Source organism: Callospermophilus lateralis, chromosome 14 (assembly GCF_048772815.1).
Source record: "Callospermophilus lateralis isolate mCalLat2 chromosome 14, mCalLat2.hap1, whole genome shotgun sequence".
Taxonomy (NCBI): Eukaryota; Metazoa; Chordata; class Mammalia; order Rodentia; family Sciuridae; genus Callospermophilus; species Callospermophilus lateralis.
In genome coordinates, this window is record NC_135318.1 from 95,897,972 (window position 1) to 95,925,056 (window position 27,085).

General features: G+C 43.6%; 1 protein-coding gene across 6 annotated transcripts; it reads right to left on the reverse strand.

Annotated features, from left to right (window-relative positions):
* Positions 1–1,165: 1,165 nt before the first annotated feature.
* On the reverse strand, positions 1,166–27,085 carry Lman2l (lectin, mannose binding 2 like). Of its 6 annotated transcripts, XM_076832640.2 has the most exons (9): positions 26,891–27,085; positions 25,910–26,028; positions 22,446–22,563; positions 21,556–21,638; positions 8,723–8,755; positions 7,461–7,622; positions 7,254–7,368; positions 2,593–2,712; positions 1,166–2,270 (listed from the first exon to the last, which is right to left on the reverse strand). In XM_076832640.2, the coding sequence occupies exons 1-9, from the start codon at positions 27,075–27,077 to the stop codon at positions 2,128–2,130; spliced, it is 1,080 nt and encodes a 359-aa protein (XP_076688755.2). In that variant the 5' UTR covers positions 27,078–27,085; the 3' UTR covers positions 1,166–2,127. The 6 variants fall into 6 exon arrangements, with proteins under 6 accessions (XP_076688755.2, XP_076688756.2, XP_076688760.2 ...); XM_076832641.2 differs by lacking the exon at positions 8,723–8,755; XM_076832645.2 differs by lacking the exons at positions 8,723–8,755; positions 21,556–21,638; positions 26,891–27,085 and adding an exon at positions 24,976–25,056 and having other exon boundaries at positions 25,979–26,877.

A 27,085-nucleotide genomic window follows, 5' to 3' on the forward strand; every position in this document is an offset into this window, starting at 1 on the left:
AATGAAGGGAAGGATGACTAGGAGACAGAAGAAACTGTCCTGGATCAACAGCATGCCAAGTCCACTGCTGTCACCCCAAGTGTGCGTGTCCAAGAGTCACCCCAGAGCAGACGCCACCCTCCTACAGCACACACCTGGGGTGACAGTGTCCAGAACAACATTCACCCCCACTCACCAGGGATAACATTTGTTTTTAGAACAAAACGCAAGAGCCCCAGCAGAACACACAAGAGCAGGCAGTGTGAGGTTCTGGCCCGTTTCCTCTAAGGCAGAAGCCCAGCCCGAGGCCGGTGGGGACTGCACTCCTGGCTTCCCTACCTTCTTCAGAAAGCCTCAAGGTGCTCCCCACATGGGGTGTGCTTCCTCACCCCTCCCCTATGCTGAACCCTTTCCATTGCACCCACCTTGGCCATCTTAAGGGCCCACCTAGTTTCTCTACTCACAGACCCTCCTGTCCTCCCCTGACCTCCAATAGACAAAACATTTTTTTCCCCAGTTCTCCCTGGTTCTAAGGCCAAGTTCTAGGTCCCCATCTGTCCTCCACTGCCCTGGAGCAACCCCGTTCTTGTGAGGAGGAAGTCAGGAGGACGGTGTGGCCTCCACTCCACCTGCATCCTGCCGCCAAAGGGCAACACAGCCTGTGCTGCCTGAGGGAGCAACGGGAAGGACCCAAGTGCAGCAAGATGACCCCTTTCCTTCTGGGCTGAGCTGAGGGCTTTGCCACCCCAGGACAAGAGTCATTGGGCCTGAGGCTCAGGAAACAGGCTGGACCTCCCCTTAATCCATCCCCAGAAGCAAGGACACCAAGAAGCTCATGATTGGTTCTAGGAGCCACTTTTAAGAACTCCCCTCGGGCTTCAGAGGTACATAGGAGGAGTTCCAGGCCTTCCAAGGAGACTGGCCTGTCACCACCAACTGAATCACAGGGCAGACAGGTGAGCAGCCTGGGACCCCTTGTCAGGTAAGGCAGTGGAACAGAGCTGACACCCAGAGGACAGCACCTGGGCTGAGCTGCTCAAAGACCAGGGGCTCTTGCAGGCACAGATGATGAGGATCTTTTGCTCTCAGATTTGCAACATGAGAACAGCAGCTATTTCTTCTCCATTAAGGAAAGTCAAATTCCCTTTAGGGAGAAGATCTAAGCCCAGGTAATAAGACAGCTTCCTGACACTTCTGACACTCAAAATGGAATTCTAAACATCATGATAAACACAAAACATGCAGCTAAACAGGTTCCAGAAAGTCCGTACAAACATCTCCAAGTGGTCAGACCACATGATAAATGCTGCTGTCTCTCTCCTGGACCCAGTCAGGTTCACAGTCCATCTCACAGTGTCCATGAAGTCTTCAAAGCTCCCCTTGACTTGCACGCTAACTTTCTGCCAAATTTGACCAATGGCCTCAAGGGAGCTGATTAGGATGGGCACCCCACACACAAACCAAACCAAGACCCACACCAGAAAACAAAGGCTGAATTGAGCCAAAGCAGAGAGCCCTGGGGTCACCTAACGAGGGTCAGAAAGCTAAGTTTGCTCTGCAGCCCCAACACAGAGGAATCCAAATATCTCTTCCAGCTTAGGTGGCACATACAGAGGACAACGAATTGGAGGGGAGGCACATAGGAAGGATGCAGCAGGAAAGTTTCCACCCAGGTTTCCAAGGAAAGCTCCTTGGGTGGATAGAAGCTTGGGCAAAAAGCAAAACCCAATAAACACATGTCCAGAAGGTGAGCTACCAGTTTTCTATTCTCTGTGGATTCAAAAACGAAGGAGAAAGGCCTGCTGAGTCCAGTCCAAGCCTGGGCTGTCCAATCCTGTTCTGTGATCGTGGCATCACAACAGCTGTATTCTTTTCATGCCTCTTCACTCCCAAGTAGAAGGACTGCAGGGAAAGGCACATCACAGCAGCATTTTCCTGGGGTGAGTGGCTTCTTGGACCAGGTTAGATGTCCCCATGGATGACCACGGGAATACAGGGTTCTTGCATTCAAAGCTCCAGTGACAGTACACAGTCCCTGACCAGATGCTGGAGACTGGAACAGATTTGCCAGATTGCGAGCTCAGGCCAGCATCTGCTCTGCTCTCACCTCATGGGTGTCAGTCACAGAGGTGGTGGCAGCAGGAGGGCTCAGTAGAAGCGTTTTCGACTCTGTTCTTGCCATTTGTTGTAGAGTATGATACCAATGACAATGGCAAATACAGAAAACACCAGAGAGAAAAAAACGATGAGGAAGAGAGCCAGGCCACTCAAAGGCGGCAGTGGGGCCGTCACTGAAGAAGCAAGAGGGAAGCTCATCAGAAACATGCCACCCACTCAGTGGCGAGGGGCAACTAACAGGTGGCCTAGCCCCCAGGTTCCCATACCCACTTCTGAGGAGCTAGAGCTCACACTCCCCCCTTCCAGATGGCTCAACATTAAAATGAAGCACTACGCCTGCTGTTCATCGGTACATGGAAAGGCAGGGTAAGTGCTCTGAATTCTTCAGACCAATTACAGAGAAAGGACACCGCCCTGCATGCTGGGGGTGCAAGGCACCTCGACCTCAGCCAGCCTCCGCCCCCATGGGACCACTCCCCAGGTCTCCGCACTCACTGTCAGGCAACTTCATATTGTCTACGGAGGGCAAGAACACATCTCGATGCAGCTTCTCCTCTTCTGGGGTCCTTTCCACTGTCAGCTCAAACAACTTCAGAGAAATGACATCATGATTATCTATAAGACAAAGTAAGAAAGTTTATTCTAGCCACCAGAAAATGGGGCATCTCAGAATTAATATCTTGGTTCAAGTTTCTGATCCATGGTTAACTAGCAGTGACCTTAAAATAATAATTGAGCTGGGGTAATCCCAATGACTTTGGAGTCTGAGGCAAGAGGATTCCAAGTTCAAAGCCAGCCTCAGGGACTTAGCAAGGCCCTACGCAACTCAACAAGATGGTCTCAAAATTTAAAAAAATAAAAATGACTGGGGAATGTGGCTCAGTGGTTAAGCACCCCTGGGTTTAATCCCCAGTTATTAAAAAAAAAAATTGAAACCTCTTCATCTTCTCATCTAAAAATAAGGATGGGGAGGACAGGGCATATTTTATATTATTCTGTATTTTTACCAACAAACATTCATTACTTGTATAATTTTTTTTTTTTTTTTGAGAGTGAGAGAGGAGGGAGAGAGAGAGAGAGAGAATTTTTTTAATATTTATTTTTTAGTTCTCGGCGGACACAACATCTTTGTTGGTATGTGGTGCTGAGAATCGAACCCAGGCCGCACGCATGCCAGGCGAGCGCGCTACCACTTGAGCCACATCCCCAGCCCCATTACTTGTATAATTAATTTAGAGATAATCTTATGAGAATTAAATGCCATACCATAACTAAAACCTTCTACCAGAGTGAGGGGGGAGAGAGCACTGTAGCTCTCCCTTGTTAAAGATCACACACATGATGCAAACACAGACGGAGCAGGAAAAGGTCTCTTGGGAGCTGTTTATGGGAGATAGGCAGAACACAGATTTGGCATGGAAGACACTGTCCCTATTTCTCTATGGCTCTGGGGAATTATTACTAGTACCTAACATACCAGATCCTAATTGCCAGTACCTAATATACTAGATGAAGGAATTAGAAACTGGATTTCTCTTTCCTTCTCAAGCATCATTATAAACTCATAGATTTAAAAGTATTTTGTTTCAATGCACTGGCATTATTTTCCTAATATTCAACTTGACCCATCTTTGTCTGTCAGTGGGAGCTACTCAAGTTGGCTCCTGAGTCCTTTTAAATGAACCCAGAAGTTTTTGATATTTTCCTCACTTTTCTGGAAAGTTCCAGGCTTGTACATTTCCTGTCTCAGACTTGGCATCAGCCATTTCTTGAGGAAGTTCTGTTCCTTTCAGTGGGAATTGGTATGAAAAGAGCACAAATGTAAGTGTGAGGGGTACTTATTGCTTTAAGGTTGGTTATGGACTGGGTTTGAATTTCTGGTCATTTCTATTATTATGATACCATCCATAGCTGATAGGTGCTTGGACTACTAAAATCTTTTTTTTTTTTTTGGTACTAGGGCTTGAACTCAGGGTGCTTTACCACTGAGCTACATGCCTTTCCTTTTTCTTACTTTATTTTTTTTTTTTTTTAGAATTTTTTTTTTAAATATTTATTTTTTAGTTTTTGGCGACACAACATCTTTGTTTGTATGTGGTGCTGAGGATCGAACCCGGGCCGCAGGCATGCCAGGCAAGCACACTACCGCTTGAGCCACATCCCCAGCCCTTCTTACTTTATTTTTGAGACAGATTTTAAGTTGTTGAGGCCGACCTCAAACTTGTAATTCTCCTGGATCAGCCTCCCAAGTCTCTAGGATTACAGGCATGTACCACTGTACCTGGATAAACTGCTAAAATCTTTAGCAGATTCTTAGCTAGTATAAAACTGGCTTTATTTGGAAAAATGTTTTAGCTATCAGAGCTGAGCTTAAACTGTGGGACAGGATAAAAAGCCAGGGCAATGCTATTCACAATGCAAGGGCATGAGGAGATGGGCAATGTCTCAAAAATGTCTCTGCACTTTTCAGAAAGCCACTGTACAACAAATGAGATGATGCCAACAAGAAAGGCCTTAGAATAAACACAATTTGCATTTAGGAGTTTTATATAGGCAGAAAATATAGACTTACTAAGCTACGAATTATCACTGAAAACCTAAGGCAAATACCTCCTTAGGATAAACAAAAAATTCCCTCTCCTGCCTTTTCTGGCAGCTGGGAACAACTTCCTGTTAAGAAGGACATGAGGGGGAGGGGGGCAGGGCTGTGGCTCAGTGGTAGAGCTCTTGCCTAGCATGTGTGAGGCACTGGGTTTGATCCTCAGCACCACATAAAAAAGCAAACAAAGGCATTCTGTGCATCTACAACTACAAAAAAAAAAAAAAGTACATCAGGGCTGAAGTTGTAGTTCAGTGGCAGAGCACTTGCCTAGCACATGTGAGGCACTGAGTTCAATTCTCAGCACCACATAAAAATAAATACATAAAATAAAAGTATTGTGTCCATCTACAAATAAACTACAACTATAAAAAAGTCTATCAGTAGAAAGAATCCCCCCCCCCAAAAAAAAAAAAAGTATATCAGGGAGTCAACCTAGAAACCCATGAGCTCAAAGGAAAACACAAGGCAGTGATTTCAAGCCAGGCCTCCTGTCCCTGTGCTGAGGTTAAACCTGTCCCACAGCTTTGGCCTGCACAGTATTCAGATCCCTACTGCCCAATGAATCTCCGTGGCAGGAAGCACACCAACAGTTGCCTGGAGCCAAGGCAGGAGGAATACTGCCAAGGGTCACAGGGAATTCCAACTCCCGACAGGTGATACCAAGTTCCATATCTTTACTGGGAGGTGGTTATGCAGGTGCAAGTATCTGTAAAACTCTTCAAACTGTACACCTCTGGTCTCTGGAGAGCATACCTCAATACAGATGATTTCTTTTCAACAACAACAAAAAAATAGTTTCCAGGGATTTTAAAATCCTAATATTTTATTTTAAAAATCCACATTTCCAGCTTCTCTTGAAAAACTGGAAGATCTCAGAGATTTGGCCTCATGAGCCCACATTTCCTTTTCTTTTTTTTTTGGATACTAGGGATTGAACTCAGGGACACTCAACCACTGAGCCACATCCCTAGCCCTTTTTGTATTTTATTAGGGTCTCACTGAGTTGCTTAGGGCCTCAATTTGCTAAGACTGGCTTTGAACTCGCGATCCTCCTGCCTCAGCCTCCTAAGCCACTGGGATTACAGGCTACTGCCTATTCCAAGGTGGGCACTTGTCTTTCCATTTTTCCACAAGAAAGTTCTATTTAAAAATCAAGCTTCGGGGCTGGGGATGTGGCTCAAGCGGTAGCGCGCTCGCCTGGTGTGCGTGCGGCCTGGGTTTGATCCTCAGCACCACATACAAACAAAGATGTTGTGCCAGCCGATAACTGAAAAATAAATATTAAAATTCTCTTTCTCTACCTCTCTCTCTCTAAAAAAAAATAAAAAATAAAAAAAAAAATAAAAATCAAGCTTTATCCATAATAAAGTAATTAAAAGAACCCAAAGTTCGGTTCCTTATCTCTTCCCAAAAGATGTTATGACTTGGGCTAAAGACAAGGGAAAGAACGAGCACAAAGGGAAACTATTACTGGGCACAGAGAGGAAGAAAAACCAGAGAAGACAGAAAAGTGGGACCAGGCACTGCTGATGCCATAGAAGCCAAGGAAGGCAAGTTCCTGAGCGTGCAAGTACGTGGGCTGACCGAGGCCGGGAATAGAGCACTGCAAGTAGCAAGGAGATTAGAAGTAACTTCTGTGAGAGCAGTGTGACAGTAAGGTAGAGACATAGGTCTGAGAACAGCCTGAGAAGGAGACTGAGGACTAGGAATGAAAAGCATCTATACACACAACACATCCAAAAGTCTGAGCAAAAAGGAGTCTGGGGGTCAGTCAGAGAGGGATGGCAGAGTTAAGGAGCAGCTTTGGGGTTTTGTTTTATTTGTCTTTTGGTTTTTTCAATCCCCTTGGAGACTGAACTAGGGGTGCTTTACCACTGAACTATCCCCCCCAGCCCTTTTAATTTTTTTAGTTCAAGATAGGGTCTCACGGGCTGGGGATGTGGCTCAAGCGGTAGCGCGCTCGCCTGGCATGCGTGTGGCCCGGGTTCAATCCTCAGCACCACATACAAACAAAGATGTTGTGTCTGCCCAAAACTAAAAAATAAATATTAAAAATTCTCTGTCTCTCTCTCTCTCACCTCTCTTTAAAAAAAAAAAAAAAAAAAAGATACGGTCTCACTAAGTTGCTCAGGCTCACCTGGTACTTGTGATCCTCTGGCCCCCATCTCCCGAGTTGCTGGAATTAAAGGTATGCAACACTGCACCCAGCAAGGAGCAGCTGTTAGGAGAAGGGGAGCTGGGCACACTAGCAGGTGCTAGGAGAGGGCCTAACAGCAGAAGCAGGTAGAAGAGACAGGGAAGCACGGTGTGCAACACCCAGGCCAAAAGAGCCAGCTGGCTGCAGAGGCAAACATTCTGGGTGTTAGCACCCACCATCTCCTGGAGGCCACTATACCAGAACAGCCTGGCTTGGGTTCTGAAGGGATCTGGATGTAAGAATGTAGCATTCAGAGCTCCGCCTCCCGGTCAGGCTCTCCCCTCTGAGAGGGCCTCATAAAGGTCTGGGTACTTATAAACCTTAGTCAGGACCAATAAAGAGTGCACACAGCAGTACCTGAGAGATCCCCAGTGATGGAGGAGGTGCCAAAGTAGTAGCCACGGGGCAGACAAACCCCAGGCACCTCAATGCAGTCCCTCCACTCATGCTTGCCATCGATATCCATCATTATCTAGAATAAAAAGAAGAAATCAATCAGAGACAGGCCACAGGAACAGGATTAAGACAGCCCATATCACCAACTGGTCCACGATAGGGACTCACCGTCAGATGCCTCTTGACATAGCGAATCACAAGGAAGGTATCATAATGGAGATTGCGGACAATAGCTGTACATCCCCCCAGCTCTGTGGGCCGCCCATCTCGCTCATGATCATAGCTGAGGGAGCCGTTGTTCACCATGGCTGAGATGTAGGGGAACACCCGCTGGGACACAGAGGGGAAAGCAGACACAGTGAGAGAGGAAGAGCTCCTGGAAATGCCCACATTTCTACAGGAATTTTGCACTTTACAAGCGGCGCCTCTTCAGCAGACCAGATGACCACTGTTCCTCATTAGCAGCCCCAGAGCACCCACAGTCAAACATTCACTCATAGGACATGGACCTAGGAAGCCATGAACTCCTTACTTACCTTTAGTAATTCTCTTTGTTCCTGATCTGGGGTGGGCCTGGGAAGGCCCCTGTGAGATTCTGTAGTTAGTTCAATTCCTCCCAGAGATCGCCATTTGGCACTTACATACTATCCAATATCCGGGGTTCCTATTTTATGTATATATTCCTATCTCTCCACTACCTCTTGGAGCAAAATAACCATTTATTATGGTTCTTCCCAGATCCTCACTTCAGTCCCATTCATCCCCCATTCTACTCCCCAGCTAAGTATTTTGCACACAGCAGGTATTTTGAAAATACCTACTTGACTTGGCAGGGAAATCCTTCTATTTAGGATAGTTCCTTTCAAATTCTAAAATCCTACAAGCAGCATATGATGCTAAGTGGATTAAGACTCAGAAAGCACACTGCCAGAACCCAGCTGCTGGACAGGCTTAACCAGCCACGATGACTGTTCTTAGTCTAAAGCCTTTGCAGCCCAGTTAAGCCTCGTCCACACGTAACTTCCTCCGATAATGCTAGTCATGAGAGGGCAAGAGTCCACTCCCACTACCACAGGGGAAAAAATAAAAGCTTCCCCATAACCCAGTTTCCCATCTACACCAGTGACCTCTAACAGAGTTGCAGGAACCAATTCTTCCTTAAAATTGTTAAACTAACCCTTCTAGAACAAGCCCCATGCCAAGGCAACGCAGAGAGACAGGGTGATGAAGGGGAGGTAACATGAGGCATGCCATTCTGTGGGTGAGTTCCCTGCGGTCTCAGTCAACATGCAAGGTGGAGATGCAGTCAGGACCAGAGACTGGGGACCCCTGAGACAACAGCCACATGGACTCTAAGCAGCAACGAATGTTGGATGGACACAAGGGAATAAGGGATGGCCATGGGGGTGGGGGGGTCAAGAACTGAGTACCTGGACTCCTGGAGAGTATCGCCTCTTCTGGGCCTGAGAGGGTCCAGCAGGTTATTAGACAAGAGAGGGCACAGAAGACAGAAGACCAAGTCAGAAAGCAGCAGCCATGGGGGAGCTGACCCAGCTGCAGTGGATGAACAAACAAACTGAAATCCCCAAGCAGAATTTTAGGTTCCATGAAGGGTATTCAGCAAGTCCTGGCACCCCCTCCAACTATATGCAAAGTCATATGCAAAGTGCTTGGGCATCTTTTTGAGAAGGTCTGATCCTGTCATCAGATTGTAAAAGGAGTCCACTAGGAAGACCTCTCTATTCTAAGGGTCCTGAAGCTTTCAGAAGGAACTGTAAAAAAAACAGTGTCCCACTGGCCAGACAGGCCCTACCTATGTGCGTCTCTGGGAGTCAGACAGTCACAAGCTTGTTTGCTTCTAGACTACTTTATTTCCACAGCAAGAGGGAGACAGGAAAGGCAAACAGGGCTAAATTCTAAATTCAAGATGTCTTTTGCTACCCAGGGTCTGGAGATACAACTCTTGCCCAGAAGACAAAAACCCCACTGTTGGAGGGACTATCAATCAGCTTTAATCCAAAGGAATCACCCTCTAATTGAGCCAATGGATGTTTATTTTCAAACAACTGTTGTCATTCTCACCTACAACACATGGGCAAGGAAGAAGCCCTGTGGGAGCACCTCAGCAGGAAAGACCTAGCAGATCCTCAGGCTGGAAGGTATCAAGCTTTGTTCCAGACAGCCTCCACACTCTGAAGGAACAGCATCAAGAGAAAGCTACACAGACTCAACTGAGTCCTGCCCTGTGGGAAAGGTGGGCAAGGGTGTGGACCACAAAGCATTCCTTCTTCTAGTACTCAGTGAGCATCCAGCACCAGCCAGGCACTGTTCCAGATGCCAGGGTCCAAAGGAAAACAAGACAGATGGGGATCTGCTCTCATGGAGCTGACATTTACATGAAAGAAACAAACAATAAGCAGATAAATAAATTTTTTCAGATGGTGATAAATGCTATGATGAAAATAACGTAGGAACATGACAGAGACTGACGTGGGAACCTCTCTGAGAAAGCAACACCTGAACTGAGACCAAGTACTTAGAGGGAGGCCACCTCCAGATATGGGGCACAAGAAGCATGAGGTCGGCAAACATGAGGAACTCAAAGATGACAAGTGTGTCTGAGCTAATGAGGAAGTGGCCGGGGTGAGGAGGGGCAGGAGCTACAGCAAGAAGTCAGGGGAGGCCCCAGAGCAGCTCCCCAGCTGTTTTTACGCCAGTGCCAGTACAGGATACAGAAAGGCATGCAGCCAATCACCAGATGATTAAATTGCCATAAAATTACTCTTCTACACTATCATTTGTGACAAGAGAACTGCAAGCATATCATGCAGTTTATACAGAAAAGGACTTCTGAAAAAACTCGCAAAGTCAGTGAACAATTAGAGAAAAGAAGGGATTAAAAATATCTTGGAGAGCTCTGATGTCCCCACAGTTTGCTTCCGGTATCACCTCCAGTGCCACCCCCACCCCCATCACAAATTTAAGCTGAGCCAGGTGCCATGGTGTCTGCCTATAATCTCAGCTACTGGGGAGGCTGAGGAGGGAGGATTGCAAGTTCCAGGCCAGCCTCGCCAACTTGACAAGACCCTCTCAAAATAAAAAGGGCTGGGGATCTAGCTCAATGATAGAGTGCTTACCTAGTATGGGCTGGACCTTGGGTTTGATCCACCGTACAAAAAAAAAAAAAAAGGTTAAGCTGCAACCTTACAGAGTGCCTAGGACAGCAACCTTCAGCCTGAGAGTACCTTACTCTTTCCAAGAATGGTGTGACATCCAATTGTGTGATCACCTCCAGGTATAACCAGCACTTCAGGATCACCTGGGATAGCTTTCCATCTTCACACCTATGTGAGTGCCCTAGTCAGGGTCTCATTCATTAGGACTAGAATGGGGTACAGGAGTAGATATTTTGTAAAAAGCACCACAGCACAAGGATGTGCAGCCAAAGAAGTGCTGCACAGTCACAGCTCCATGGCTCCACAGATGTCATTTTTCTGCTTCAACAATTCACGACTTGTTTTCAACTTTTAACCCTACATTAGTAGCTAGTCGTTAAATTCCGGCCTACTTTCCATCCCTAGGCAGAAGTTCCCAAATGTTTCTTGGGTAGCCACTAATTTCACCCAGTAGTAGATTTTCTTACCCCGTGGAAAGTAGTCTGTAGCTAGAACCAAAGGTTGAAAAAAATCACACCAATTCAGGCAAAGTGGTAGTTTCATTCCTAATTTAAGAGTCACCAGAAGTCAGGAACTCCCACCTATTGTCCAAATGATGATTTGCAGGGTAGAGAAATGTTTTTGACTTTTTGTATTACAAGGTCATTACAGGATCATTTTAGAGGATAATTTTGCCTCTAACGCATGTTGTTTGAAAAATGAGCTTGTGGATTCAGTGCTAAAACTCCATGGATCCCAAGTACACAGGATGTAAACCCTTAGATACAAAAAAGATGGACTGCCAGGCATGGTGGCACATGCCTGCAATCCCAGCAGCTCTGGAAACTGAGACAGGAGGATCGTGAGTTCAAAGTCAGCCTCAGCCAAAGCAAGGCGCTAAGCAGTGAGACCCTGCTGGGGATGTGGCTCAGTGGTCGAGTGCCCCGAGTTCAATCCTCCACCCCCAGGAAAAAAAAAAAGATAGACTAAACCAGGTACAGGGATGCACACCCAAATCAGAGCAACTCAGAAGCCTGAGGCAGGAGGATCGCAAGTTCAAGGCAAGTCTCAGCAACATAGCTGGGCTGTCTCAAAATAAAAATATAAAAGGGGTGCTGGGACTGTAGCTCAGTGGTAGAGTGCTTGTCTAGCAGGTGTGAGACACTGGGTTCGGTCCTCAGCACCACACAAAAATAAGTAAAAGTAAAGGTATTGTGTCCATCTACAAAAAAAAATTAATAATAATAATAAATAAATATATAAAAGGGTTGGGGATGTGGCTTAGTGGTAAAGCACCCCTGGGTTAAATCCTCAGACCAGAAAAGAAAAAAGATGGGCTGGTGGTGTAGCTTATGGCATAGCACCTGTCTCACATGTGGACCCTGGGTCTGATTCCCACAGTGACAAAAAAAAAAGAAAGAAAAACAGCACACAAAGCCTCTGTGATCAGGGCATGCTGTTCTGATGGCTACATAACCTGTGTGGACCCCATCACCTCTTTGAGATTCTACTGGAAACAAAGAGAATCCTGTACAGCTCACTGGTTTAACCACAGGATGAAATGTGTTAAGCATTTAATACAGCGTCTGGCATTCAGGAAGAAGTCAATAAATAATCAATTGACAGCTGAACTAATAAATTTCTAGATACAAAGTTCAATGTCCAACATTCATTAAGGGCAGTAATTCTCAAAACCTTGGCTGTCATAAATCAGTAAAATCTCCAAAAGCATTTTGAAGAGTAATCAGCTCAGTGTTTTGTTTTCATAGTATATTAAATATATTGATATATAATAATAACAAAACAATCATCTATAATACACACCATTTTACAAAAGGTCATTTTAACACCAAAAATGAAAAGGGACTATGTAGCTTCATAACACAGCAACTGAATACTCTTAGTTCTTATGCAAAATTACTGCACTGTTCTGATTCTTGGGCCAGTGAAAAGCTGTTGCCAACAGCACGAGTTTATGAACCAGCATCTGAGAGCCTCTCTCTTTCAGACCAGCCATACTTCAGTCTGCTAAGCTGCCCATTTACTCTCTGAAATGCCAATGTGAAGAAAAGAAGGATGGGAAAGGAGGAGAGAATGGTGCCACAGTACTACTGCCAAGATGTCTGCAAAATGTTCCTGAGGAATCCCCTTAACAGTATGAACAGCAGTCAGCGTTGACTGACAGCGTGCACTGTGCCAGGCACCGGCCTCAGTACCCAACACACCTGTATTCCCTAAATTCCCACAAGCTAGTGGGCAGCAACAGTATCCCCATTAAACAGGTTAGAAAACTTGTCCAAGAGAACACAGGTATTCAGTAGTGAAATCTGGATCTGAAACCTAGTAGTCTGGCTCCAGAGCCCTGACTCAATCACCATGCTTAATTTTCCTATCAACATAAAAAAAAAAAAAAAAAAAAAAGTCTCACATGTACTATTAAAAAAAAAAAAAAAAAAAAAAAAAAAGGACAAGGGTCTAAAAAATACCCTAAAATGCAAAGAAAACTGCCAGGCACAACAGCACATTCCTGCAATCCCAGTGACTGGAGAAGTAGGAGGACTACAAGTTTGAGGTCAGTCTCAACAACTTACATGAGGTGCTGTCTCAAAATAAAAAATAAAAAAGGACTGGGCATATAGCTCAGTGGAAAAGCACCTCTGGATTCAGTCCCCAGAACAAAAAGAAAAAGGAAAAGGAAAAAATGCACATAAAAAACTGATGCAGAATGGCTCCAGATTAAAGGACAGGAGAAACATAACAACCAAATGCAAGGTATGACCTGGGTTCCTTTTGCTGTAAAGAACATAATGGGACAACTGGTGAAATCTGAATAGGGCATAAAAATTAGATAACAGGGCTAGGGTCATAGCTTAGTGGTAGAGAGCTTGCCTCGCATGTGAGGCACTGGGTTTGATCCTCAGCACACATAAACAAATAAATAAATGAAATAAAGGTATTGTGTCCATCTACAACTAAAAATGTTTTTTTTAAATATTAGATAACAGTACTGTTATTATTATTAAATTTCTGACTTTCATCATCTTGCAATATAAGAGAACTCATTTTTAGGAAAAACACATGTAATTAAGATTAAGAAGGCACCACGAAGGCAAGGTACTCTTAGCTAGTTAAGAAGAAAATAGACACACATGCATGAATACACACACACACACACACACACACACACATATAAAAGAAAAAAGCAAAGCAAAAGCAGTAAAACACTTAACATCTGAAGGAATCTAAATGAAGAACATTCTAGAATTGTCATATTGTTATAATTTATCTGTAAGTCTGAAACATTATCAAAATTAAAAAAGATAAATCTGAATCTAGTTTTCACCATACTCCAACATTTCTGTCTGAAAATTTTCAAAATTACCAAAAGGCTGTTTTTTATTTTTGTTGTTGTTGTTATTGTTTTGCGGTGCTGGGGACTAAACCCAGGACCTTGTGCACATGAGGCCAGCACTCCACCAACTGAGCTATAGCCCCAGCCCCAAAAGGTTTTTTAAAAAACAATAGGCAGAATGGGATGGGACGTTTTTCTTTAAAAAAACAAAACAACAACAACACAGCACAGTTTTCTTTTTCAACCTATTCTAGTTTCCCTCACCTCTTCCCTCTGCCTTCCCTTGGATCACTGCCCTTCTATCACAACTGGAAGACATGGAAAAGTGGTACTCCCAGGCCCACTAACTGCCATAAGATCATCACATTTCTTGAACATCATCACTTTTCAGACTTCTACTATAAGCTGCAGATCCTACAGTACTCTTACTTAGGCCTTTATGCAGGAATTTGGATAGACACAGATTAACTGAGCAATGCCTGTACTAGTTAGAGTGTGTATCGCTATCAGTGAGATTCTCCCTCCATTACAGGGAAGCATGAGAAGGCTCCGTAGTCACCAACTCCCATGGACTTACACTGGTGACTCTGACCCAGGTCTCACAGCTCCTCAACTGGAAGACATGGAAAAGTGGTACTCCTAGGCCCACTACCTGCCATAAGATCATCACATTTCTTGAACATTGTCATAATTTAAGGGAATCATTTTAAACTCAGTTGTAGCCCCACTAGAACAATCCCAAATCAAGCAACTTGAGGACTAACAGAGTACTCTAAAACCAGGAAACTTTAAATTTTGGCTCAAGTTCATAACCCAACCACCCATATTACTACCAGTGCCAAATTCTACCAGAACAGCCTCATATATATGGCCTAATTTCACTGCTGCCATCATTTCAATACACATGAATCCTTTTTGTTAATGAAGAGTTACCAACTGTACAGAACAAAAGATCCTCTTTATAGTTGTACTCTGGGTAATGTAAACCTCCTAAAATTAAATGTCATCCTCTATGTGTGTGTGCATCTCTCTATGCAACCAAACCCCAAAGGGTCAAAACCCAAAGGTGAGGACTGACCCAGAGCAAAATACCATCCAGAGCACCAGCTCTTGCTTTCTTCCTCCTCTTCCTGCCTTCTCTCAGACAAGGAACATCTCCTTCCTGCCTTCCAACAGAAGAAAGCCATTGCACTTCCCTACTTCCCTCACCAGTTCTCACCAGCGAAGCCCAGCCTCAGTGCCTCCTCCACTCTAGAAGTCTTGCCTACATGTACTCTAGAGGCCTGACTTCCAAGAGTTCTTGCAGGAAAGTGTTACTCCACCTACCACTGATAAATATTCTAAATCACATGCAATGGGGTGAAACAAGTCAATGTAAGAAGTCATGGAGTTCATTTAATGATGTAAAGACTCTTTCTGCCAACAGTAAAAAGACCAAAGTGGGACAGGAATCTTCACCAACATAAATACTTGATGTGGGTGTTGGGGATCGAACCCAGGGCCTCAAGAATGCTAAACATGGGCTCTCCTACTGAGCTACATCCCACCCACACTGTTTTTTTACTTATTTTTTGTTGCTATTTTGGTTTTGGTTTCTGGGTACCAGGAATTGAACCCAGGGGCACTCAACCACTGAGTACTTTTTTAATTTTCAATTTTGAGACAGGGTCTTGCTAATTTGCTTAGGACCTCACTAAGTTGTTGAGGCTGGCTTTGAACTTCTGATCTTCCTGCCTCAGCCTCCAGAGCTGCTGGGATTATTGGCGTATGCCACCACACTCAACCACAATGTGTTTTTGTCTTTTGTTTTTTGTAGTTGTAGATGGACAGAATGGCTTTATTGATTTTATGTGGTGCTAAGGACCAAACCTAGTGTCTCCCACATGCTAGGCAAGTGCTATGCCACTGAGCTATAGCCCCAGGCCTGCACAATGTGTTTTTAAACTGGACAACAAAGTAATATTAATTTTCCCCCAATTCAGAGTAAAAACATTCATTATATCAAAAAAATATACATATGGGGAGTGCCTCAAGCAATACTTGACCTAGGAAGATCAGAGGCCTCTTCACCCCAACTATTTCTGCATCCACTGGGTGAGGCCCAAGGTCTCACAGAGAATGAGGGCCAAGCCTGCCAAGGGCTGCATTTCTGTGGTCTCACCAATAGGAAGTCTCTCACAATTACTTTGACAACTGAAAGAATGCAAATGAGTTCCCTGCAATTCTCACTAACAACCGAGTTCAAACAAGCCACTTATGATCATCAGCTGATGAATTCATAATGCCAAGAAAAGACGATCAGAAAAGATGGTCGGGTCTTCTTTTAATCAACAGTTTTCATAACAGGAATACTGATGATTCACATACCACTTGATTCACCTAAAATATATAATCCAATGGCTTTTAGTACATGCAGAGTTAAGAGTAATTATTATCATAACCAGTTTTAGTTTTATCACCCTAAAACAAAACCCTGTGCTCATCTTCCCACCCACCCAAGTGCCCCAACCCTTGACCACTAATCCACTGTTTTTGTCTCTAGAAATCTGCCTATTCTGGACATTTTATATACACGGGATCAAACAATAAGTAGGGCTTTGGTGATTGGCTGCTTTCACTTAGCAAAATGTTTTGATTCAAGAGTTATCCATATTGAAGCACCTATCAATACTTCCTTTCTTTTTATTGCTGAATATTCCATTGTATAAATATATTTCGTCCACTTATCAATTAATGGACAAGTGAGATGTATCCACCTTGTGGCTGCTATGAACATTCATGTTTAACTTTCTTTGTAGATGTGTTTTCATTTCTTTGGGGTATAGACCTATGAGTGGAACTGCTGCATCATCTAAATTATATTTATCTTTGAACCATTTTAAGAAATACCTGCTGGGCTGGGGATGTGGCTTAAGCGGTAGCGGGCTTGCCTGGCATGCGCAGGGCGCTGCATTCGATCCTCAGCACCACATAAAAATAAAATAAAGACGTTGTGTCCACCGAAAACTGAAAAATAAATATTTAAAAATTCTCTTTCTCTTTGAAAGAAAGAAAGACCTGTTTCCCAAAGCAACTGCACCCTTTTCTATCTCTACTAGCAGTGTGCACATCATTCCACACCCTTGTCACCACAGGTCATCCAACTTTCTTACCTTAGCCATCCTGAGTAGATGTGGGAAAAATATCTCATTGTGGTGGATTTGCTTTTCCCTGATGATTAATGATCTTGAGTATCTTCTAATGTATTTGTTGGCCATTTGCTTATCTTTGGAAAAACATCTAATCTGATACTTTGCCCATTTTTTTAACTGGGTTCTTTTTGAGTTGTAATAGTGCTATGTTCCAGGAAAAAAGTCCCTAACAAGATATGTGTATATATTTTCTCCCATTCCATGTGTTGTTGACTTTTCACTTTCTTGATGTACACAAGTTTTGTTTTTTTCTTTTTCAATACTTTCATTTATTTTTATGTGGTGCTGAGGATCAAACTCAGGGCCTTGAATGCTCTACTGCTGAGCCACAACCCCAGCCCCGTAAGTTTTTTTAATTTTGATAAAGTCAATGTATTTTTTCTCTCTCTTTTTTTTTTTTTTTTTTTTTGTTATATCTAAGAAACCATCATCTAATCAAGGTCATGAAAAATGAGTTTTAAACTTTTTTGGAGAGCTTGGGTTTACTGGGGATTGGACTCTAGGGTGCTTAACCACTAAGCCACATCCCCAGCCCCTTTCAACTTAAGACAGGGCCTCATTAAATTGCTGAGTAGCTAGGGCTGGGCTTGAACTTGCAACCCTCCTGCCTTAGTCTCCTGAGTTGCTGGGATTTCAAGCATGTACCACCATACTTGATTATAGTTTTAATTTTTAAATTAGGTCCATGATAATTTTTTTTTGGTACCAGGGACTGAACCCAGGGACACTTAATCACCGACCACATCCCCAGCCCCCTTTTTTATATTTTATTAGAGACAGGGTCTCACCAAGTTGCTTAAAGCCTCACTAAACTGTTGAGGCTGGGTTTGAACTCATGATCCTCCTTCCTCAGCCTCCCGAGTCACTGGGATTACAGGCATGCACCACCGCACCCGGCCCATTGATACATTTCTATTTTCATTTTTTTTTTACAATACTGGATCTTGAATACAAGGGCTCAGGTATGCTAGGAAAGTGTTCTACCACTGAGCTACATGCCCAACCTTTCTTTTATTTGGTACTGGGGACTGAACCCAGGGACATGTTGTCACTGAGCTATAGCCCCACATCTTTTTTTTAAACATTTTCTTAGTTATGTTATTTATTTATTTATATTTTATTTATTTGTATGTTTATATGTGTTGTTGAGAATCCAACCCAATGCCTCATACAATGCGAGACAAGTACTCTCTTTTAACTTTGAGACACAGTCTCACTAAATTGCTTAGAGCCTCAACAAGTTGCTGAGGCTGACCTGAACTTGCAATCCTCCTGTCTCAAGTTTCCAAATTGCTGTGACTGCAGGTATACACCACCATGTCCCACCATGTCTGGCCCTTTCTGTTTTATCTTGAGACAGAGTTGCTAAATTGCACACACTAGCCATGAACTTCTGATCCTCCTGCCTTAGCCCCCAAGTAGCAGGGATTACAGGCATGTGTCACCATGATTGGCCTCCAACTTCATTCTTATTCAAGATTATTTCAGTTATTCTGGGTCCCTTGAACTTCCTTATGGATTATAGGATCAGCTTGTTAATTTCTACAAAGGAGCCAGCTAAATTTTTGATCAACAGGAATTAAAAATACCAATCAGAGCTGGGTTGTGGCTCAGTGGTGGAATACTTGCCTAGCACGTGTGAGGTACTGGGTTCAATCCCCAGAACCACAGTGAAAAAAAAAAAAAAAAATTAAATGAAGATATTGTGTGTCTACCTACAACTAAGAAATAATATTTTTTTAAAGGTTTTTTTTTTTTCTTTAGAGAGAGAGAATTTTTGATATTTATTTTTTAGTTATCGACGAACACAACATCTTTGTATGTGGTGCTGAGAATCGAACCCGGGCCAGACGCATGCCAGGCGAGCGCGCTACCGCTTGAGCCACATCCCCAGCCCTAAGAAATAATATTTAAAAAACAAAACAAAACAAACCCTACCAATCTATGTGAGTAGCATCATCATTTTAACAATTCCAAATCTTCCAATCCATGCCATGGCATGTCTTTCTGGTTACTCAGGTCTTCCTTAATTTTTCTTTCTTTTCTTCTTCTTCTTTTCCTTTTTGTTTTTGGCCAGGGATTTCACCCAGGGTGCTCTACCTCTGAGCTATAGCCTCAGCCACGTTTTTCTTTTTCTTTCTTTTCTTGCTAAGGGTCTTACTAAGCTGCCCAGACTGGCCTCATAGCCTCCTGAGCTACTGGGTTTACTGATATGCACCACCATGCCCAGCAGATCCTCTGTAATTTTTTTTGAAAAGGGTTCTGTAATTGTCAAAAATTTTCTGTTAAAACACTTCTTTTTGATAATAGTGTAGGCAGAATTGTTTTACTTTCATTATTGGATTGTCCATTCCAAGCACACAGATATATAGAAATAAAACTACTTTTTCTGTGTGTGGGGAGGGAGGCTACTGGGGATTGAACTCAGGGGCACTTGACCACTGAGCCACATCCCCAGCCCAATTTTGTATTTTATGTAGAGACAGGGTCTCACTAAGTTGCTTAGTGCCTCACTAAGGCTGGCTTTGAACTAATGATACTCCTGCCTCATCCTCCAAGCCACTGGGATTACAGGTATGCGCCACCGTGCCCAGCTTAAAATTGCTTTTTGAATTTTTTTTCCCCTAGTACTGGGGATTGAACCTGGGATGCTCTACCACTAAACTACATCCCTAGCCCTTTTAATTTTTTTATGGGAGGCTGAGGCAGAAGGAGCACAAATTCAAGGGCAGCCTAGGCCATTTAACAAGACCCTGTCTCCAAATAAAATAAAAAGGACTGGAGATGTAGCTCACTGGTAGACCACCATGACTTCAATCCTCAGTACTACAAAGACAACAGAGACAGGAAGAACCAGGTTTAAAACTCCCATCAAGCCCTGAAACTCCTACTATGGGCTTCTAACTACCACTAAGACTCTGCTGTCAGCAAGATTACGAATCTAGTCCTAACTCTCCCCTCAGAGTCCCTTAGTGCATTTGCCCCTTTACAATCATGTCTAGACCTCCACTCAGAAGCAGGCCTCCTGCAGTACATGATGAAGCTGCTGTAACATAAACAGCCAGTGTATGAACACTAAAGGAAGTAACATGGACAGCTGCCCTGGAATCGTGCAACTTGGCAAGACTGCTGACCCTGCTGTTCTTTCTAGCCTCATCCCTATCAGATGCTCCTTTACCTCCTCACACTCCTCTTCCCCTCTGCAACCTTAGCCCCTTAAGGAACACTTTTCCCTCCTTATCCTGCAGACTCCAATGTAAACATTACTTCCTGGAGGAAGCCCTCCATGGCCGCCACCACTCCACTCAAGGTTAGAGCTCCTCCTGGGTCCCATGGTGCCCAAGATTCCCCATACCACCCGCCATGCTAAAGTGCAGGAACCATGTTGGTCTTACTCACTAATTCCCAGGGTCTGCCACCTAGAAAGTGATGTATGTGGAATGAAGAGAAGCCCAGATGGAGCATAAAGAAGGAACTCTCAACTGACCCACAACAAAAGGTTCTTCTCCTAACTGAGGTCTCACTTCATTCCATCCCCTCTAAGATGAGCACTGTGGGAAATGTAATTACTGAATCTGGGTGTTGCATATAATGATGATCATTCTACACGCTTAATATTTTTCATAATAAACCTTTGCCACCAAAAAAAAAGTCACCTCTTCTTCCATTCCTAATCCTTTTTTTTTTTACATTTATTTAGTAAACATTTCATCGGGGCAGAATGGGTTTAAACAAGTGTCTCTTCTTTTTTAAATTTTTTTAGTTGTGATAGACACAACGCCTTTATTTTTTATTTATTTATTTTTATGTGGTGTTGAGGATCAAACCCAGTGCCTCATGCACACTAGGGGAGCGCTCTACCGCTGAGCCAACAACTCCAGCCCCCATAATCCTCTCTTTTTAAGCATTATTAACCTACAGGATATCCAGTGACAACTTGCCATAATAATTTGTCCACCATCTGATAGCAGCATCACATGACAGAGAAAGTACAAGCTGCTGTCAGTATATGGAAGTATCAAAGAATGCTTAGGGTCAACTCATAAAAAGCAAGCAGCTCTGCCAATGGCCAGGTACTGGGTTCCATCAAAATGCCAGGATTATATCAATTTCCTTTTACTTATAATCTCTCTGGTAGGTAAGAACTGCTGCTCAAGTCTGAAAAGAGGAAGAAGAAAAAGATGCTGGAAAGGGTGAGCAAGCTGCAGAAGAGAGCACAGCAGTGATGAGAGTAAAAGTTAGGGGAGCAGAGTTACACAAATTCAGCTGCTCTGGTGCTGGACTAGCAGCCAAAGTGTGCTCAATTTCAGTGGCTATCTAATGTGCAGAAGACAGAACGTTGTTAACACCACAGAAAAAGTGCCCATTCATGACAGCTATTCCCAGAGGACTGTGCAATCATAGTTCTCTCTAGAAAAAATACTGACAAGGACATTAACTTTTGAAGTTCAACAGATGAAGAACCCCTCACTGTCTCTTCCCTCAGTTCCCTCCTGCACAACACTCATGAGGGAAAGAACTGTGATGTCAGTGCAGCTGCCCTAGGCTCTGACACTTGCCATTACCTCTTGCTGCTTCTCCTCATTGGGGTAGGTGTCTACAAATACTCCCAGCCCCACAAATTTGTCCATGTTTCCAAACACAGGCCCTAGAGAGAGAGAACAGATGATGAACAATGAAATAAAGCCAAGACTTGATAAAGGAATAATATCTCACAACGATGAAGGAAAAGTGAAATTCAAATGACTCCCAGGCCTCTCAAGACAAGAAAACACACGTGCAAGCACCAAGCAAAGTGCATGGCCTGTACCAAGGGCCCAGTAAATATCTAGTTGTTTGCTAATGAAGGAAGGGAAAGAGAAAAGGCCACTACAACCTTGTTTAGCACTATGGCAGCTCCCTGATCCAAACTGGTTGTTCAGGTGCCCCTACAGAATTCTGCTTCACAAACACTTGGTGAAGATTATGCTCTCAAGAGAGAAATGAATTCCCAAGTTCTACTTCTTATTACAAAAGAGATCAGGTCAAATCAGGTTGAGCCTGACATCTACTTAGAGCAATGGCTCCACACTGCAAGGAAAAACAGAAAACTCTTCTCTGGACTTAGAAGTGCTGAGAGCACTCACTGAATGTGCCAGAAGAAATCAGCTCACCAGTCATCAATGCTTAGGAGAGCCAGTGCTTCCATTCAGCTGATGGGCCAGGCTTCACAGGGAAACTCAGAAGAAACTAGCAAGCAAGAAATCACCCCCAGGATGAGTCAAGGTCAGCTGCTATTACGCAGCTAATAAGGGCTAATAAAGAACCACCCCATTCTGGAGACTACACAGGCCAGTGTGCATCCACAGACATAAGGGGAGAGGGAAAAGCGTAGGGTGGAGCCTTCTCAAAAAGAGGGCACATGAAAAAGCAGGCCTGTCACACCCACACAAGAGCAACTCAGGGTCCCCAATACCTGGCTGCATTCGATCCTTTGTGTACCAGATTGCCAAGCCATCCCCATGCAGATTCTTCTTGCCTTGTCCATGAATCTTAAAGTGCACCTGCAATTCCCAGTCTCTCAGGAAACATGGCTAAAGTAGAGGGGGGGAAAAAAGATGCTGGAATCAATAAGAAGTACAAAATACGAAAACCCTCAAGTCCTCAGCAGCAGTCTACAGACTTGGAAAACATAAATGTAGGTATTAAGGCTAAGTGTTAAAATTGAAATCTAAGGCTTTTGATGTGTGTGCATCATAAAATTAAAGCATCAAGTTATGCGACTGTTTAAGATATTTAATATGAAGAGTGAACAAACCACCTAATCATATTCAGCATCTCCCAATAGAAACTAGATAGGACTCCACAGTTGGAAAAGACAAGTTAGACTACCATGATCCTACATCTACCCAACAGTCTCTCAGCCTCTTGAGCAGATGACTAAATTAATATTCATTTGCATTTGGAGATCATTCCTCTGAAGAAAGACTCTAAAAAACTGAGATTTAAAGAATGATCAAAGCCTTATTCACTATAAAGGAATAAGAAAAGCTAAGTCATTTTGCAAAGGTTTCCAGGAATAATTAGCAGATGCTACAAACAACTCTAATTAGCTAGATTTGGCCCTCTGCCAAGCCGAGGGGCAAGCCTGAGTTCCCACAAGAAGGGTGAGCTATAGTCCCCAAACCTTCATGGTGTGACCAGGAAGCATAAAGGTACCAGAGGGGAATACCACTCCCACCACTGGGATAGCCTCTCTAGTGATGACACGTTAAGGACACAGGTGCTAATCAGACTTCTGTTCTCTTTTTGCATAGTGTCTCAAAACCTTTAAAAGTAGAAGAGGCAAGCAGATGGTTAAGTGCTCTGAAGAGTTGAACAGTTTCAAGGAAAAACCAGACTGGGTACAATGTGTGGGCTTAGAGAAGCTCCTGGTTAGAGTCCACTGTGAAGGAAGAAGGGGAGAAAAAAGCAGACCAGCTGGGTTCAGCCAAAGGCTTTCCAAACAGACTGTTCTGGCTCTTGAGCAACACATTGCTTGACCATTTTCAGTTTTTGTTTTTAATTTTTGGGATATTTTCCAAAACCATTAGTATTAGGGGAACAAAGTCAAAATGAAAGAAGACTGAATACTTTTGCTTTCAGCAAAGATCCCTGAAATCCCCCAATAGCTTACCCTGTTCTGAAGAGCCCAGTCCATGTCTTGTCACTTTGAGCTCTTATCTCTCTGCTGTTTTATTTAGATTTTAGGGCAAGGGTGAAATTCAGTGACAGATATCTATCCACAGATTTATTAGTAGATAGATATTATGTCCCTAAGAAGAGGGCCAGAGAAGTTCATAATGAGCCAAAAGATACCTGTCACTGATTCTTGGCCTCTTGTGGCACGGTGCTATACTGTTCTGGGTTATGTCCAGCAGTGGTTCTGAAACTCTGCTGCTTGATGGATTCTCCTAGGGGAGCTATTTAAAATCTCCATGGCCAAGCTGCACCCTTTTCCAATTACATCTCGGGGTGGAACCCAGGCACTGAATCCAAAAGACAGTCACTTTTGAGATCCATTATTCAAATAACTCAGAAATAACTCCACTGCTCATTCTGATGGACAAGTAGTAAAAAACAGGTATCAAACAATCTGAAAAAAGGGGGCTGGGGTTGTGTCTCAAAGGAAGAGCACTTGCCTCGCATGTGTGAGGCACTAGGTTTGATCCTCAACACAACATAAAACTAAAATAAAGGTACTGTGTACAACTAAAAAATAAATATTTTTTTTTAAATCTAAAAAAGGGTAGGAGAACTAGATCCTAGAATACAATTGCTGTTAAATGAATTATGTAGAAAGACAAGAAGACTGCAGCAAAGTACAAGCCTTGAACATAATTCAATTATTTACCTGTAAGAGCCCCAAAAATGAAAATTTTAACAGATGTAATAACAACACATATTTCTGTAACCATTCTAGCTTTCAAAAAAGGCTTTTCCCATCTTTTGTCTTATATTATTCTCACAACAACTCTGGTGGGCAAATATAATAGATTATTATTAAGTTCACTTGACAGATGAAGAAACTAAAAACGGAGAGGTTAAATAACCTGTGGAGGGCTCATGATGGGTCAGTGACATAGCTGGATTCATAATTCAAGTACTTCAATTGCCCTTTAAATCTTTTACCATGCTCTAGACTCTGTTCAAAAATGAGCTCAACACTAAAATCTGGGTTATGGAGCCAACTAGCACAGATAACTCACTGAGAAACTTCTTACCCCCTCTGCTCCTTTAGAATTCTCTGCTCTAGAAAATGAATAGGGAAAAGAAAAAGTTCTCTTTTCTGAGGTTCACTCATCTCTAACTAATGAGAAAAGCCATGTAGAAGTAAGATTTTTTTTCTTCATTTATGGGAGCCCAAGAGAACATATCAAAGGATGCCAAAGTCATCCCCAAAAGTCATATAGTTTAAAAAGGATTTAGAGAGAGGCCTGGAAACCAAAAAGAAAGCATCATCTTACACTTGTACAAAATCACAGTGCAGCCACACCAGGAATACTGCATTCACTTCTTGCCACCATACCTCAAGGAAGACATTGTAGCTAGAAAAAGTCCAGAGAGGGACAGATAAAATGACCAACAGCTCTCAGTGACTTTCATTTGAAAATAAAATTTTAAATTAGACTCTTCAAACTGAAATAACAAGGGAAAGCTACTGGGGTAAAGTTTGGATTTATTTATTTATTTATGCATGCATGCAAGGGGTGGAACCTTGCACATGCTAGGCAAGCACTCTACCACTGAGCTACATCCCCAGCTCGAGGGTTCCTCCTGCCTCATTCTCCAAAGTAGCTAAAACTACAAGTGAGCTCCACCAAGCCCAGCTCTGGGATAAATTTTTAAAAGGCATTCCCTTCACTGGGGCCCAGTGGCACATGCCTGAAATCCCAGTGACTCAGGAGGCTGAGGCAGGGGAATCACAAGTTCAAAGCCAGCCTCAAGAACTTAGCGAGGCCCTGAGCAATTTAACGAGACCTTGTCTCAAAAAATAAAAAGAGTTGGGAATGTAGCTCAGTGGTTAAGTGCCAAGTTTCCCTGGATTTAATCCCTGGTATGGGAAGGGGGGGAAGAAAAGCATTCTTCTACTTTACAAATTTAATAGGATATAAGAGTCATTAAACTCCAAGAAATGGAACTATTGAGTCAATCAGGAATAAAGGACATTCCTAAAAACAGATTCAAAATGACTTATTTGCTATAATAAGGACAAAAGAGAGCATGTCCCTAAGTAGCTGATTTCTTTATTATGAAGGTCACCATAATCTCTGAAATAATGATCCTTGACATCTACTGATGACAGAATACTGGGAATAGACAGTAAAATTAAGTCAATATGCCATTGTTGAACTTTTCAAAACATTCTGGGTCACCAAAACAAGAGGGAGAGATTCTTACCACCCGGTTCCACAAGGCACCCTGTTTACTTTGCATATCAGGAGTAAGGCGGATATACTGGGTCATTACCATGGCATTGCCCATCAGATTCCACAGTGAGGAGCTGCCTGTGCCCACACCTAGGGAAAGGAAGTAGATCAGCTCACACTCCTCAACAATACAAAAAGTCACATTAAAAATTGGAGCTTATTTCTTTTCTCTATTTCATCTGATTTGATCTTCCACCTTCTGTCACTAATGCACTAATAAATTTTTTGCTGTTGCTATTTTTCTTTCTTTCCTTCTTTTTCTTTTTTATTTGGGGTCTCACTATGTTGCTCATCCAGGCTGGTCTGGAACTCATGTCAAAAGATCCTTCTGCCTGTCTTTGGAGTAGCTGTGCCTACAGGCACATGCCACTGATTTGTCCTCTTTAACTGTACCAATCTTCTGGTGGATAAGCTATGCTTAGGGGACTATGAACCCTAAACTGAGCAAAGCTAACCAGCCTCTTTCAACATTAAGGCTCCTGCCCTTGAAAAAAGCAGGTGTTTTAACCAGCAACAAAAATTAATCTTCTTTCTCACTCTGGCCAAGCTCTGCCCCAGTTCTTTCTCATGCTTTATTTCTAACACATCCACGGCTCCGTCCTGATACTGGCTCACTGCTACTGGTGCTCAATCACTCCTCACTATTCTCCGTCCTTTTTCCATCCCACTCCTTTTGTCCAACTCCGAGCTCCCCTTCGTCCAGGCCTCGGGCTGGTGGCATCCGAGAGCCCTACCCAGACCTACTAGAAACTTCCAGCGCTCGGGAAAGGCGCGGGGGACCCCTGTCCTTCGGACCTGTGGCTCTGAAACGTGGCGGGAGTCCTTGTGGGCTCCCAAGCGCCGCCGGCAGTTTCCTGCGGACCACGAAGCCCTTTTCCGGCCCGCTCACCACGGACGAGCTCAGGTCCCGAAGCCCTCCCCCTGCAAGACCACCTTGCCCCGGGCGCCTCACCCTGGTAGGGCTTCGACAGCGAGTGCTCTCGTTTCAAGTACTCGAACGTTTGACCCGCCCAGACTCGCCGTGGCCCCTGCCCAGACCCCAATAAGAGGAGAAGAAGCAACATCCTGGACCCATCCCAAGCCGACAAGCGCCGTCGCCACCGCTGCCACCACTCAGAGGGTCTCAGGGCCGCCGCCATCTTTCTCA

What these genes read in the sequence shown, in the direction of transcription:
- Lman2l (XM_076832640.2), bottom strand. Translation starts at nt 27,077, where the DNA reads ATGGCGGCGGCCCTGAGACCCTCTGAGTGGTGGCAGCGGTGGCGACGG. An exon ending in ATGTCAAGAGGCATCTGACG is followed by an intron (nt 7,369 to 7,460) that starts GTGAGTCCCTAT and finishes TTTTTATTCTAG; the next exon opens with ATAATGATGGATATCGATGG. An exon ending in CATCACTGGGGATCTCTCAG is followed by an intron (nt 2,713 to 7,253) that starts GTACTGCTGTGT and finishes TTTGTCTTATAG; the next exon opens with ATAATCATGATGTCATTTCT.